Raw genomic sequence first — 17,012 nt, forward strand, 5'->3', positions numbered from 1 at the left:
CGAAGTAGTTCGGTTGTTAGAAAGTTAATGGCTTGGAGGAAAGAGACGCTCTTCTCGCTTCAGGATTTTTCTGAAGTATAAACATAATTACTAACAACCTCAAAGAAAGTTTAAGACAATATTGCATCTATTAGAATACAAAATACTAAGGAAAGTATGCAGGATGCAGTAGCCGGGACAGCAATGCTGACGGACGGCTTCGGAGACGAGATTGACTCTGTGACTCCGCGCTCCCCTGCCGTAGGAATGGGGGTTGGAGCCACACCAGGAGCCGGACTCGGGGGTTTAGGGATTGGTGTTGGTGGAAAGAAAGTCCCCTTGTTTGGCGAGGCTGGTGGGCCTGCAGCTGACCGGCTTGATTTCCAACTCGCAGCGGCCGCAGTGCTTTCCTCCGGCCCTGGATCTGCCAGCGACGATGATGAGGTATCTGAGGTAAGCAACTCATGTTAGCTAAACTAACCCAGCGAAACCGGACAAGATTCATGTTAGTTAACGTTGCCTAATCCCGTCTCTTTCGACGATATCATGAACCCTCATTACTTTCTTATATCAACTAAAATATCATCAGTCAAATGTCTTGTAGTTTGTAGAGTCGTGTGGCTAACAAGCTAGTAACATGTCCTCTAATGTGTCATATTATGAGCAGTATTTTGGCGGAGGGCTTCGATTTAGGCCTGACGTAGCGGTAGCACACACGGCGCCATCAACTGCTAAAGTTAGCTTGCTAGTGAAATTTAGCTAGGTAGTAAGTGTAGCAAGCTAGTTAGTGTTAACCACACGTTTGTTAGCCTGTTATAGGACAAACTGGTCAGTTGTTTTGAACAGGTAACAAGGTGAAGACACATGGTAATAGTGTCATATGATAACTGGCATTCAATCATGCATTCACTTATTCATTGTCACTCCAGTTGTCTATTTGGCTCTAAGGTTGCTTAACTAGCCAGCTGTCTAGGCACATTCGCCCTAAACTTTGAATAGCAAGCTAATTAGTTACAAGTCCTCTTAACTTGACATGCAGTTTTTTTATGAATTTCTTTATTACTTCGCCAGGGTTGATGGCACACTTTCCAAACACAACACGGCCTGATATGTGATGTTTGTTGAGAAGCATGATCCCGAGCTGTCAGTCAAGATACTTACTGGAGTGGTGATGTAACATAATTCAACAAGGGTTTAGAAATGCCCCAGTGATCAAATCAAACGTGACATTTCAGAGTGAGCTTGTTCTTTCCTCTACCTATTCTAAAATTACTAATCTCATATGTAGAATTATGTAATGTTCAGGCAAGACACACTCACACTTTGATTCACATTGGAATGGGTACCACCTACCTGTTCATGTGATGAGCAAAAATAAATTGCCAGAATATTTTATTTGTATACACTTATTTTCCCCTTTGCACTATGCCAGAGTCTTATCTGTACACTTTGTAAATGGCTGCTCTCAGACCGAAGGAGTGCCTGACCAGTTTGAAGAGAGTGTTGGAATAGGACAATGTGCCTCTACCACCTGGTTCCTCTGTGTTCTCACACTCGCCTCAAGGAAATTAAAAGATATATTTTTACCACATTTTCTCATTTTCTTTTTCCTCTATTTGGTATTTAAGTTAGTCGACTTTTGGTCACAGAAATATTTGAGAAATACATTTTTCATTCAGCTGTTAATGAAAGGGATCCTAATGATTTAATTGACGGCACCTATGAAAATAGGTGGTGTCAGAACAGTGTAGGCACACACATCATCGCAACACACATAAAAAAACAAACACACACACACTCAGACAGAGGTTGCTGTTTCCCAGAGCTGTGTATGATTCCTCCCCTTTCTGTCTGCAGGACAAGGGTTTCTGTTGCCTTGCATAGCTCATAACGGGTGCCACTTCCTCCCCTTTCTGTCTGCAGGACAAGGGTTTCTGTTGCCTTGCATAGCTCATAACGGGTGCCACTTCCTCCCCTTTCTGTCTGCAGGACAAGGGTTTCTGTTGCCTTGCATAGCTCATAACGGGTGCCACTTCCTCCCCTTTCTGTCTGCAGGACAAGGGTTTCTGTTGCCTTGCATAGCTCATAACGGGTGCCACTTCCTCCCCTTTCTGTCTGCAGGACAAGGGTTTCTGTTGCCTTGCATAGCTCATAACGGGTGCCACTTCCTCCCCTTTCTGTCTGCAGGACAAGGGTTTCTGTTGCCTTGCATAGCTCATAACGGGTGCCACTTCCTCCCCTTTCTGTCTGCAGGACAAGGGTTTCTGTTGCCTTGCATAGCTCATAACGGGTGCCACTTCCTCCCCTTTCTGTCTGCAGGACAAGGGTTTCTGTTGCCTTGCATAGCTCATAACGGGTGCCACTTCCTCCCCTTTCTGTCTGCAGGACAAGGGTTTCTGTTGCCTTGCATAGCTCATAACGGGTGCCACTTCCTCCCCTTTCTGTCTGCAGGACAAGGGTTTCTGTTGCCTTGCATAGCTCATAACGGGTGCCACTTCCTCCCCTTTCTGTCTGCAGGACAAGGGTTTCTGTTGCCTTGCATAGCTCATAACGGGTGCCACTTCCTCCCCTTTCTGTCTGCAGGACAAGGGTTTCTGTTGCCTTGCATAGCTCATAACGGGTGCCACTTCCTCCCCTTTCTGTCTGCAGGACAAGGGTTTCTGTTGCCTTGCATAGCTCATAACGGGTGCCACTTCCTCCCCTTTCTGTCTGCAGGACAAGGGTTTCTGTTGCCTTGCATAGCTCATAACGGGTGCCACTTCCTCCCCTTTCTGTCTGCAGGACAAGGGTTTCTGTTGCCTTGCATAGCTCATAACGGGTGCCACTTCCTCCCCTTTCTGTCTGCAGGACAAGGGTTTCTGTTGCCTTGCATAGCTCATAACGGGTGCCACTTCCTCCCCTTTCTGTCTGCAGGACAAGGGTTTCTGTTGCCTTGCATAGCTCATAACGGGTGCCACTTCCTCCCCTTTCTGTCTGCAGGACAAGGGTTTCTGTTGCCTTGCATAGCTCATAACGGGTGCCACTTCCTCCCCTTTCTGTCTGCAGGACAAGGGTTTCTGTTGCCTTGCATAGCTCATAACGGGTGCCACTTCCTCCCCTTTCTGTCTGCAGGACAAGGGTTTCTGTTGCCTTGCATAGCTCATAACGGGTGCCACTTCCTCCCCTTTCTGTCTGCAGGACAAGGGTTTCTGTTGCCTTGCATAGCTCATAACGGGTGCCACTTCCTCCCCTTTCTGTCTGCAGGACAAGGGTTTCTGTTGCCTTGCATAGCTCATAACGGGTGCCACTTCCTCCCCTTTCTGTCTGCAGGACAAGGGTTTCTGTTGCCTTGCATAGCTCATAACGGGTGCCACTTCCTCCCCTTTCTGTCTGCAGGACAAGGGTTTCTGTTGCCTTGCATAGCTCATAACGGGTGCCACTTCCTCCCCTTTCTGTCTGCAGGACAAGGGTTTCTGTTGCCTTGCATAGCTCATAACGGGTGCCACTTCCTCCCCTTTCTGTCTGCAGGACAAGGGTTTCTGTTGCCTTGCATAGCTCATAACGGGTGCCACTTCCTCCCCTTTCTGTCTGCAGGACAAGGGTTTCTGTTGCCTTGCATAGCTCATAACGGGTGCCACTTCCTCCCCTTGGGTTGTTGGTATTTTGGTTTGAATTTAGGGGTGTAATAGAGGGGTCAGCGGGGTATAGTTACTAGCACTGCCCCAGGTAGACTCACTATTAGTCTGCATTCTTAGATCAGGCAGCCATTTAAAGACCCTGGCTACCACACAAGCTGTTTATTAGGGCTGTGACAATGCAATACTTTTTTCCAATGGCAGAAATGAAAACACAAAGCAGCCCAAACTCTTAGGTCCTTTAAAAACCTGCTGCATGTGAAATATTGGTTGCTATAGCTTGGAAAATAAATGTGAATCAACATTAGAGCTGTTTTCCTAAAGTAGTTATATCCGTATTGTTTTGTTTCATTGCTACGATACTAACGAGTATCGCGATACTGCTATCGTCCTGCCCCTAATAAAAACATTTTTATTCAAAAGAATGCATTCATACAGTACAGTTGCTTATAGGGTTTCACACAACTCAGAATGTATGTGTGCTATGCTTTTGAGATGTGACGTTCATTCCAGAATATTCTCAACAGAACAACAGGAAGAGTATGTGTAACATGCACAGCTCCTGGTGGTTGTTGTAAAGTTGGTCAGGGTGTTGTCGGCAGCAGGTAGCCTAGCGGTTAGAAGCGTTGGCCCAGTAACAGAATGGTTGCTGGTTCGAATCCCCGAGCCGACTATGTGGAAAAATATGTCTGTGAGCAAGGCACTTAACCCTAATTTCTCTTGTAAGTCGCTCTGGATAAGTGCGTCTGCTAAATGACTGCCATGTGGGGAGAATCAGCCATGATTGCTGTAGTCATGTGAATGAGACTTGGTGAAAGCCAGGCTGGTGAGCCAGAGGTGTGGGGGTCCACTCCACAATGATCCAACTGTCACTTCCTCTTTCAGAGATGGCGATTGACCCAACTTGACATTGGTATTGATCTGTAGATTTTACCACAGCATGTTTTGTAAGTACAAAGCTGTACAACATTTAGGTTGTACAGTTAAAATGTTCCAATGTCCAAGAGGGACTGCTTGTGATGGTTTTACACACAGATGTAGTGGGTTATGCAAATTCTGGCTTATCTCACAGCTGGCCATGTGCTGGGAGTTTTGTTTTATACTTTAATACCGGTGATCACATTCTCTTGCACTACGGCATGTTGCATGAATTAGGTTAGTGATTTGATAATGATTTTAGGTCAAATGCACTATAGACAACATGACACCTTATTAGTAACCCAACCCATACAGATTTCTATGTCAAAATAATTAATAGTAAGAAAACGCTCATGATACAGTGCCACTGAGGGCTTCCTTCCCTGTTTGTGTTGGAGAGTAACGGCAGATTGACTGAGATTATTCAAGGCCCCTTGACCACAGGATGTTTTAGTCTTTAATTCCCTGTGAATCTATTAGGCACACATATTTCCATTGAAGGTTTAAATACTGTAGCAGCTCAGTACTGTGAGTGTGTGGCTGAGGGTCAGGGGTCAACTATTGGACAGGAGATACTTAATTACCGGTGCCATGTACAACAGAAGTTATTGCTGCCGTAAGTCTTCCCCTCATTGTTATTTATGTGTGTGTTTTTGTGGACTTTGACTTGCAGGTAAAGTCTTGTCACAGTGTACTGTACTAGTTTATCTTTTCTTCGTTGTGAGGTTCACATGGGGGCAAGTCACAGATTAGATGGCATAAGTAAGTACCGGGTAATTGTAGAGCAAAATAATGTACCAAATAGCATGATTGTGTGCAAGTAACCACGTTTCTATCCACTTTTTTTCTGCGAGTAAAGTCATACGGTATGGAGAGAGAAAATCACTGCCGCTGTGATGGAAACAACAGGAAGTTTCGGTATAATTTTATAAATGCTGTTCGTTTCACATGGTGGGATGTATTTGTGTCAGTAAAATTATGCGAGGAATGGCGGTTGAAACGCCCTCATGCGCAAATGTTTTATATAATAACTATCATATCAAAATAAACTTGGAGTCACACGATAATGTGGTGTGTGGTTCTGTCACTACGACTTGGGGAAACCATGCAGTTTTATAGGCTAATGATGAACTTCACAGGATCGTCAAAGTACACAGTGATGAGCTTGGTGCTCCTTTCCAATAAATATTGAGGATCTTATTCTGGTGACATGATGATAGATGCTTGACTGCCGTTAGTTACAATATTTAAGAATATATTCTCACTAACAACCTTAGCTAACAAGATTAGGAATGAAAAGTCAGTTTAGTGGTGGAATGTCATTTTATTTTCCTCATTGTGCTCCAGCTGAGAGGAGGTCTCAGAAGTGCAGGACATTTTGGCAGAAGTGGGATTTGACCAAAGAAACTAGCTAGTTTGTAGGGAGCAATGATGTCATGTTTCGTGACAATTATTAATAATCTTTACATGATCTGTTTTAATAAAGCATTCTATGATTTAGTTTCCGCCCTCACCAGCATTGCCCTCCTAAGTGTAATGTAAGATAATTTACAGGCTCCATCTCTTTCTCCGTCCCGCCCTGCATCAGGGTCTGTCTCACACAAGTACGTAGACAGATGCGTGGATGAGGTAATCAGTTACTTGTTTATGTGGCCTCTTGGTCAGACACACCCTGAGACGTACACACAAATAAAATTGTATTTGTCACATGCTTCGGAAACAACAGGTCTAGACTAACAGTGAAATGCATATTTACAAGTCATTTTCCAACAATGCAGAGGTAAAGATATATATATATTTAAAAAAAATAGAAATGGTGACATGAGGAATAAATACAGTCAATAACGGGTAAAATAACATTGATATATGCAGGGGTACGAGGTAATTGAGGTAGATATGTACATGCATACATTGATACATTGATATATGCAGGGGTACGAGGTAATTGAGGTAGATATGTACATGCATACATTGATACATTGATATATGCAGGGGTACGAGGTAATTGAGGTAGATATGTACATGCATACATTGATACATTGATATATGCAGGGGTACGAGGTAATTGAGGTAGATATGTACATGCATACATTGATACATTGATATATGCAGGGGTACGAGGTAATTGAGGTAGATATGTACATGCATACATTGATACATTGATATATGCAGGGGTACGAGGTAATTGAGGTAGATATGTACATGCATACATTGATACATTGATATATGCAGGGGTACGAGGTAATTGAGGTAGATATGTACATGCATACATTGATACATTGATATATGCAGGGGTACGAGGTAATTGAGGTAGATATGTACATGCATACATTGATACATTGATATATGCAGGGGTACGAGGTAATTGAGGTAGATATGTACATGCATACATTGATACATTGATATATGCAGGGGTACGAGGTAATTGAGGTAGATATGTACATGCATACATTGATACATTGATATATGCAGGGGTACGAGGTAATTGAGGTAGATATGTACATGCATACATTGATACATTGATATATGCAGGGGTACGAGGTAATTGAGGTAGATATGTACATGCATACATTGCGTTCGGAAAGTATTCAGACCCCTTTTTCCATATTTTGTTACGTTACAGCCTTATTCTAAAATGGATGGAATATTTTTTTTAATAATCAATCTACACACAATACCCCATAATGACAAAGCAAAAACAGGTTTTCACATGTTTGCAAATGTAATAAAAATAAAAAACGAATACTTTTATTTACATAAGTATTCAGACCCTTTGCTATGAGATTCGAAATTGAGGTCAGGTGCATCCTATTTCCATTGATCATCCTTGAGATGTTTCTACAACTTGATTGGAGTCCACCTGTGGCAAATTCAATTGATTGGACATGATTTGGAAAAGCACACAACTGTTTATATAAGGTCCCACAGTTGACAGTGCATGTCAGAGCAAAAACCAAGCCATGAGGTCGAAAGAATTGTCCTTAGAGCTCTAAGACAGGATTGTGTCGGCACAGATCTGGGAAGTGTACCAAAATATTTCTGCAGCATTGAAGGTCCCCAAGAACACAGTGGCCTCCATCATTCTTAAATGGAAGATGTTTGGAACCACGAAGGCTCTTCCTAGAGCTGGCCACCCAGCCAATCTGAGCAATCGGGGAAGAAGGGCCTTGGTCAGGGAGATGACCAAGAACCTGATGGTCACTCTGGACAGAGCTTCAGAGTTCCTCTGTGGAGATGGCAGAATGTTCCAGAAGGACAGCCATCTCTGCTGCACTCTCCAATCAGGCCTTTATGGTAGAGTGGCCAGACGGAAGCCACTTCTCAGTAAAAGGCACATGACAGCCCGCTTGGCGTTTGCCAAAAGGCACCTAAATGACTCTGACCATGAGATACAAGATTCTCTGGTCTGATGAAACCAAGATTGAACTCTTTGGCCTGAATGCCAAACTTCACGTCTGGAGGAAACCTGGCACCATCCCTACGGTGAAGCATGGCTGTTGCAGCATTATGCTGTGGGGATCTTTTTCAGTGGCAGGGACTGGGAGACTGGTCAGGATCGAGAGAAAGATGAACTTAGCAAAGTACAGAGATCCTTGATTAAAAACCTGCTTTAGAGCACTCAGGACCTCCGACTGGGGAGAAGGTTCACCTTCCAACAGGACAACAACCCTCAGCACACAGCCAAGACAACACAGGAGTGGCTTCTGGACAAGTCTCTGAATGTCCTTGAGTGGTCCAGCAAGAACCCGGACTTGAACCCGATCGAACATCTCTGGAGAGACCTGAAAAATAGCTGTGCAGCAACACTCCCCATCCAACCTGACAAAGCTTGAGCGGATCTACAGAGAAGAATGGGAGAAACACCCCAAATACAGTTGTCAAGCTTGTAGCGTCATACCCAAGACGACTCGAGGTTGTAATCGCTGCAAAAGGTGCTTCAACAAAGTACAGAGTTTAAAAAAAAAATGTATTGGTGGGGTAAATCGGCTAGTAAGCAAAAAAGTGTGTAACAAATCAAAATAATATTTCAGATTCTTCAAAGTAGCCACCCTTTGCCTTAACAGCTTTTCACACTCATGGCATTCTCTCAACCAGCTTCATGAGGTAGTCACCTGGAAAGCATTTCAAATAACAGGTGTGCCTTGTTAAAAGTTTGTGGAATTTCTTTCCACCTTAATGCGTTTGAGCCAATCAGTTGTGTTGTGACAAGGCAGGGATGGTATACAGAAGATGGCCCTATTTCGTAAAAGACCAAGTCCATATTATGGCAAGAACAGCTCAAATAATCAGAGAAATGATAGTCCATTACTTTAAGACATGAAGCTCAGTCACTGGAAAATGTCAAGAACTTTTAAAGTTTCTTCAAGTGAGGTCTCAAAAACCATCAAGCGCTATGATGAAACTGGCTCTCATGAGGACCACCACAGGAAAGGAAGACCCAGAGTTATCTTTGCTGCAGAGGATAAGTTCATTAGTTAACTGCACCTCAGATTGTAGCCCAAATAAATGCTTCACAGAGTTCAAGTAATGGACACATCTCAACATACTGTTCAGAGGATACTGCGTGAAATCAGGCCTTCATGGTCAAATTGCTCCAAAGAAACCACTACTAAAGGACACATAAGAATAAGAGACTTGCTTGGGCTAAGAAACATGAGCAATGGATATTAGACCGGTGGAAATCTGTCCTTTGGTCTGATGAGTCCAAATTTGAGATTTTTGTTTCCAACCGCCGTGTCTTTGTGAGACGCAGAGTAGGTGAACGGATGATCTCCACATGTGTGGTTCCCACTGTGAAGCATGGAGGAAGTGGTGTGGGGGTGCTTTGCTGGTGACACTGTCTGTGATTTATTTAGAATTCAAGGTACACTTAACCAGCATGGCTACCACAGCATTCTGCAGCAATACGCCATCCCATTTGGTTTGCACTTAGTGGGACTATCATTTTGTTTTTCAACAGGTCAATGACCCAACACACCTCCAGGCTGTGTAAGGGCTATTTGACCAAGAAGGAGAGTGCTGCATCAGATGACCTGGCTTCCACAATCACCCGACCTCAACCCAATTGAGATGGTTTGGGATGAGTTGGACCGCAGAGTGAAGGAAAAGCAGCTAACAAGTGCTCAGTATATGTGGGAACTCCTTCAAGACTGTTGGAAAAGCATTCCTCATGAAGCTGGTTGAGAGAATGCCAACTGGGCTAAGCTGTTATCAAGGGTGGCTACATTGAAGAATATACATGTAAATGTGTATACTTATGTCAATGTAATTTCAGTTTTATTTTTAATACATTTGATACATTTAATACCTTTCTCTTTATGCTGTGTTGTGTGTAGATTCGATGGGGGGAAGAATGAATTTATCCATTTTAGAATAAGGCTGTAACTTAACAAAATTGGGGGAAAAAGTCAAGGGGTCTGAATACTTTCCGAATGCACTGTAGGTAGGGGTAAAAGACACACCCCTGAGACGACAGACGCTCCCCTCAGCTGGAGCACAGAGCACAACATTTCCAGCCATTCCGCACCCTCGGCACAGAGAAATACTCCGGGTATGGTTTCAATTACATTCACCGCAGTCGTTTTTTTCTTCTTTTCTCCTCTGAAAGAAAAATGGAGTTGCTGACCACACCCTCCTCCGACTCAGTTCAGGTCATCGGGTCAGTTCTTTTGGCAGAGCCCCGGGTTCCATTTGCGCCGGTGACGCTTGCTCATATCGGGCAGCTATAGAGTTGTTAGTCATCCAGTCTGTAAAGAACCTTGTAGAATATTGTACGGTTGGGTACGTCCGTGTTAGTAAACAGTTTTTGCTTCATGAACGGCTTTCAGTCTAATGCTATTCCCGTGATCCAACACACCGCTCTGTCCCTGGATGGTGACCGAAGGTGATGGCTGGAATGTATTGGCACACTCTGGTGCGCTTCTGCCCTGTAGACCCTCGCATGGTTGGACAGAGGCACCCTGCTCGGTGTCCTGTCCAGTGCAGGAAGTAGCTCCGTTTGCGGCCCTTAAGGCAGGTATATGGAGGTTACAGAGAGAGAGAGAGAAGAGGAAACGTGCTGATCAGCTCATCTTGGCGCTTAATGTAATTCAACCAAGGCTCAGGGCCTAAGCACTGTTCAGCTCCGTCTCCAGGCAACATGCTAGAGGGGATGGAGCTTAGGGATTTTTTAAAAACTTTGTCACTGGTGCCCTCGTGCCAATTACTAGGCTATACCTGAATGTGTCGTCACAAAATGGTCCTGCCCATGCCTCTGTCAGAATATGCACCAAAAAAAAATCATTGTTTTACCTGTGTACAAAACATTAGGAACACCTACCTACTATTGTGTTACACCCCTCCCTTTTGCCCTCAGAACAGCCTCAATTCGTTGCCATGGACTCTACATGGTGTTGAAAGCGTTCCACAGGAATGCTGTCCCTCGTTGAGTCCAATGCTTCCCACCGTTGTCAAGTTTTCTGGATGTCTTTTGGGTGGTGGACAAGTCAAATCATTCTTCATACACACAAACTGTTGTGTGAAAAACCCAGCAGCGTTGCAATTCTTGACACAAACTTGTTCACCTGCTACCATACCCTGTTCAAAGGCACTTATCTTTAGTCTTTCCCATTCAGCCTCTAAATGGCACACATACACAATCCAAGTCTCAATGGTCTCAAGGCTTAAATATCCTTATTTAACCTTTCTCGTCTACACTGATTTGAAGTGAATTTAACAAGTGACATCAAGAAGGGATCATAGCTTTCACATGGATAGTAAATAGGCATTTCAACATCATAGCTTTAGCTGGTGGTAACTTCTGGACTATCACTTTTATACTATGGGTTACCAACATATTCAAATAATGATTTACATATTTTTATTAACATTATTTTTATGAATTTATTCATGCTGTTTCATCCTTCCACAAGATAGTCCCGACACACACAGGGTTGCTACCCAAGCCGGCTGGTCATTCATTTTATTGGTTCGGTTGCAACCGTCGTTCGTTCTAAATTTTCTATTGCCATACTGGCTGGCAACGTTCTTATCCTTTGCTTGCTAGCTAGCCAACAACGGCTAACTTACAGTCACGTCAAACAGTGCAGACAGAATAACAGCCTAGTATCTGCATTTGTTTAAGCTGTTTTCTAATGACATTTTATTTGGATACCGTAATTTCCGGACTATTAAGCGCACCTGAATATAAGCCGCACCCACAGAATTTAAAAAAAATATTATTTTGAACATAAATAAGCCGCACATGTCTATAAGCCGTAGGTGCCTACCGGTACATTGAAACAAATTAACTTTACACAGGCTTTAACGAAACACGGCTTGTAACAAAAATAAATAGGCTTTAACGAAACACGGCTTGTAACAAAAAATAAAAGATTAGCTGTAAGCTTTAGTTGTCTTTTTGCACTGAGTCAATTCCTCACGCTGCTGTTTCCAACGTCTTATCGACTCATTAAGACCAAGCTCCCGTGCAGCAGCTCTATTTCCTTTTCCAACAGCCAGATCAATCGCCTTCAACTTGAAAGCTGCATCATATGCATTTCTCCGTGTCTTTGCCATGATGAGGGTGACAAAATGACTACCGTAATCAGAATGATGGGAAGTTTGAGAGCGCTCGATTTAATCTAAACAGTAAACAAAAAAGTTGTTTGACCTTAACCTCTCTAGGGCAGGTGGCACCAAATCGTCCCACCTATGTAACAGCCAGTTGAATCCTGTGGCGCGATTTTCAAATACCTTAGAAATGCTATTACTTCAATTTCTCAAACATATGACTATTTTACAGCTATTTAAAGACAAGACTCTCGTTAATCTAACCACACTGTCCGATTTCAAAAAGGCTTTACAACGAAAGCAAAACATTAGATTATGTCAGCAGAGTACCCAGCCAGAAATAATCAGACACCCATTTTTCAAGCTAGCATATAATGTCACAAAAATCCAGAAGACAGCTAAATGCAGCACTAACCTTTGATCTTCATCAGATGACACACCTAGGACATTATGTTATACAATACATGCATGTTTTGTTCAATCAAGTTCATATTTATATCAAAAACCAGCTTTTTACATTAGCATGTGACGTTCAGAACTAGCAAGCTTCTGGCGAATTAACTAACAATTTACTAAATTACTCACGATAAACGTTCACAAAAAGCATAACAATTATTTTAAGAATTATAGATACAGAACTCTATGCACTCGATATGTCCGATTTTAAAATAGCTTTTCGGTGAAAGCACATTTTGCAATATTCTAAGTAGATAGCCCGGCATCACAGGGCTAGCTATTTAGACACCCAGCAAGTTTAGCCTTCACCAAACTCCGATTTACTATTAGAAAAGTTTGATTACCTTTCCTGTTCTTCGTCAGAATGCACTCCCAGGACTTCTACTTCAATAACAAATGTTGGTTTGGTCCAAAATAATCCATAGTTATGTTGCAACAGCGGCGTTTTGTTCGTGCGTTCAAGACACTATCCGAATGGTAAATAAGGGTCACGCGCACGGCGCATTTCGTGACAAAAGATTTCTAAATATTTCATTACCGTACTTCGAAGCATGTCAACCGCTGTTTAAAATCAATTTTTATGCAATTTTTCTCGTAAAAAAGCGATAATATTCTGACCGGGAATCTGCAATTAGGTAAACAGCCGAAAGAAAATATATCACTAGGTCGACTCGGGCACGCGCCTAAGTCCTTTGTCCTCTGATCGGCCACTTGGCAAAGGCGATAATGTGTTTCAGCCAGAGGCTGCCTCGATATCGTTCAGCTTTTTCCCGGGCTCTGAGAGCCTATGGGAGCCGTAGGAAGTGTCACGTTACAGCTAAGATCCTGACTCTTCAATAAACAGAGACAAGAAGAACGACACCTTGTCAGACAGGCCACTTCCTGCATGAAATCTTCTCAGGTTTTTGCCTGCCATATGAGTTCTGTTATACTCACAGACACCATTCAAACAGTTTTAGAAACTTTAGGGTGTTTTCTATCCAAAGCCAATAATTATATGCATATTCTAGTTACTGGGCAGGAGTAGTAACCAGATTAAATCGGGTACGTTTTTTTTATCCGGCCGTGTAAATACTGCCCCCTAGCCCTAACAGGTTAACCCGTTCGGCAATTTCATTGGTCTAATGAAAGCTTCATGCCGCCAAAGAACTGAGCACGTCACAGAATGTGTTTTTTTGGAGAGAAAAAAATGTGAAAGCGGGAAAAATCCATATATTAGCCGCGTCATTGTTTAAGCCGCGAGGTTCAAAGCTGGGAAAAAAGTTGCGGCTTATAGTCCAGAATTTACGGTATATCAATAACAATGATGTGCGGTTTCACCTGGCATAGAAAATGTGCTCTCATCAGGACACTTCTTCAGAGGAGCTAGCCAACAACACAGCTAACACACTAACTTCAAACTGAAGCTGGAAAGACTGGAAACTATCTGCACTGTGTTTTTTTTCAACTGTTTTCGATTGATATTTCTTTGTATACAGTACCAGTCAAAAGTTTGGGCACCTCCAAGGGTTTTTCTGTATTTTTACTATTTTCTACATTGTAGAATAATAGAAGACATCAAAAATATAAAATACTACATATGGAATCATGTAGTAACCAAAAAAGCGTTAAACAAATCAAAATATATTTTATATTTGAGATTCTGACAGACATGCAGAGATGCGATTCGCCGCCTGGTTATCAGAAGGGGGAAAGGAGAAGATTAATTGTGTGTCGTCTGCATAGCAATGATAGGAGAGACCATGTGAGGATATGACAGAGCCAAGTGACTTGGTGTATAGCGAGAATAGGAGAGGGCCTAGAACAGAGCCCTGGGGGACACCAGTGGTGAGAGCGCATGGTGCGGAGACAGATTCTCGCCACGCCACCTGGTAGGAGCGACCTGTCAGGTAGGACGCAATCCAAGCGTGGGCCGCGCCGGAGATGCCCAACTCGGAGAGGGTGGAGAGGAGGATCTGATGGTTCACAGTATCAAAGGCAGCAGATAGGTCTAGAAGGATGAGAGCAGAGGAGAGAGAGTTAGCTTTAGCAGTGCGGAGAGCCTCCGTGACACAGAAGAGCAGTCTCAGTTGAATGCCCAGTCTTGAAACCTGACTGATTAGGATCAAGAAGGTCATTCTGAGAGAGATAGCAGGAGAGCTGGCCAAGGACGGCACGTTCAAGAGTTTTGGAGAGAAAAGAAAGAAGGGATACTGGTCTGTAGTTGTTGACATCGGAGGGATACTCTGCGGTCCAATTCACCATTTAACCATGTCAATTGGGTTGAGGCCAGGTCATCTGATGCAGCGCTCTCCTTCTTGGTCAAATAGCCCTTACATAGCCTGGAGGTGTGTTTGAGTCATTGTCCTGTTGAAAAACAAATGATAGTCGCACTAAGTGCAAACCAGATGGGATGGCGTATCGCTGTGGTAGCCATGCTGGTTAAGTGTGCCTTGTTTATACTTGCGTACTATTGTTTATACAGATGAACGTGGTACCTTCAGGCGTTTGGAAATTGCTCCCAAGGATGAAACAGACTTGTGGAGGTCTACAATTATTTTTCTGAGGTCTTGGCTGATTTTATTTTGTTTTTACCATAATGTCAAGCAAAGAGGCACTGAGTTTGAAGGTAGGCCTTGAAATACATCCCACAGGTACACCTCCAATTGACTCAAATGATGTCAATTAGCCTATCAGAAGCTTCTAAAGCCATGACATCATTTTCTGGAATTTTCCAAGCTGTTTAAACGCACAGTCAACTTAGTGTATGTAAACTTCTGACCCACTGGAATTGAGATAGTGAAAAAATCTGTCTGTAAACAATTGTTAGAAAAATTACTTCTGTCATGCACAAAGTAGATGTTCTAACCGACCTGCCAAAACTATAGTTTGTTAACAAGAAATTTGTGGAGTGGTTGAAAAACGAGTTTTAATGACTCCAACCTAAGTGCATGTAAACTTCCGACCTCAACTGTATATATACTGAGATCATATGACACTTCGATTGCACACATGTAGACTTTATTTAACTAATTATGTAACTTCTGAAGGTAATTGGTTGCACCAGATCTCATTTAGGGGCTTCATATGGTGAATACATATTCGCGTACCACTTTTCCGTATTTTTTAGTTGAATTTTTTTGAAACAAGTTTTTTTATTTTTTTCATTTCACTTCACCAATTTGGACTATTTTGTGTATGTCCATTACATGAAATCCAAATCTATTTAAATTATTGGTTTTAATGCAACAAAATATCAAGAACGGCAAGGGGGATGAATACTTTTGCAAGGCACTCTATATCCATAAAAATGATGCTGATTCTTGATTGACTGGCTGAGAAAAGCTGCCTTCACGTTAATTACTATGCGACAGCTGGCGATCGAATTTGAATATTGAAACAATGTTGCAAATGTCAGAGAGACAGACAGCAAGGTTTATTCAAATCTCTGCTGTTAAGCTATATATGTTAGTCTGAAAGAAATGTGAGAATGTCTAGATGCCTTTTGATAGTGGAGGTTAAGTTTATAAATTGCCTGGCTGGGCTGATGAGACAGTGAATAGCTCAGTCAGATGGAACAGAGTAAATAGGCTTTTTAACATCATATTTAGCCGGGGGTAACTTGTGGAATAGGCACCGGCTGGAATGTGGTTTTAACCAATCAGCATTCGGGATTAGACTCACCCGTTGTATAAAGCACTGTATAATAGGAACCACTATTGTTCTCATAAGCTGATATGTTAAAAAAATAAACATCTGTTAAAAAAAAAATATATATATATATTTATTATTATTATTACAATGACTCCATAAGGTGATGGGTTTCTCCCAGCAACTATCTTGAGCAAAATTAACATCAGCATGCTTCTTAACTTTCTCTTGTCTTTCTCCTTGTCTCTAGGTGGAGTCCTTCATATTAGACCAGGAAGACCTGGACAACCCCATGCTGAAGACGGCGTCAGAGCTGCTCCTGGCCAGTGCTGCCGACGGAGCTGATCTCAGAACAGTGGACCCAGAAACACAAGCCAGATTGGAGGCTCTGTTGGAAGCAGCCGGTACGTATTGTAGCACCATGGTGTGAACCTTTCACCTGTTATGTTTTATTTATTTTGAATGCCGCTGTTTGGTCATGTTAAATTACGAAGATGTTACATTCTTACATCAGCTGATATCTGAAAGTGCTGTACAGAAACCCAGCCTAAAACCCCAAACAGCAAGCAATGAAATCTGAAGCTCTACAGCCTGTGTTTACCCTGCTTTGCATGAGGTTGTGTTTTGGTTTCTGTAGTCCACCTTCTTCCCATGTTGGATTGTCTATGGGGGGGGGTAATACTGATCAATTACAGTGATGAGTATATTTGACTGCAGGGTGCTCACAGGCTAAGTGTTGCAAGGCAATTATCAAACCGGTTACAACTCTCACTCAGGCCTCTGTTGAGCTAAGCTTAACCAGCCCATCAAAGCACTTAGCCTTGGTCTGTATAGTTAGTGCCATACTGCTGCTTCTTTAGAGAA

The 17,012-nt window shown here is 42.7% G+C and overlaps 1 protein-coding gene across 7 annotated transcripts in view; it reads left to right on the forward strand.

The window, feature by feature from the left end:
- The window catches only part of ankhd1 (ankyrin repeat and KH domain containing 1), a 46,846-nt gene continuing 29,834 nt past the window's right edge, over positions 1-17,012 (forward strand). For all 7 annotated transcript variants that reach the window (XM_014198150.3, XM_014198153.3, XM_014198155.3 and 4 more), the window contains exons 1-2: positions 1-432; positions 16,399-16,552. In XM_014198150.3, coding sequence (XP_014053625.2) covers positions 157-432; positions 16,399-16,552 — 430 coding nt within the window. In that variant the 5' untranslated portion in view covers positions 1-156. The remainder of the gene's footprint in view (positions 433-16,398; positions 16,553-17,012) is intronic.

This window comes from Salmo salar, chromosome 04, assembly GCF_965601325.2.
Source record: "Salmo salar chromosome 04, fSalSal1, whole genome shotgun sequence".
NCBI lineage: Eukaryota > Metazoa > Chordata > Actinopteri > Salmoniformes > Salmonidae > Salmo > Salmo salar.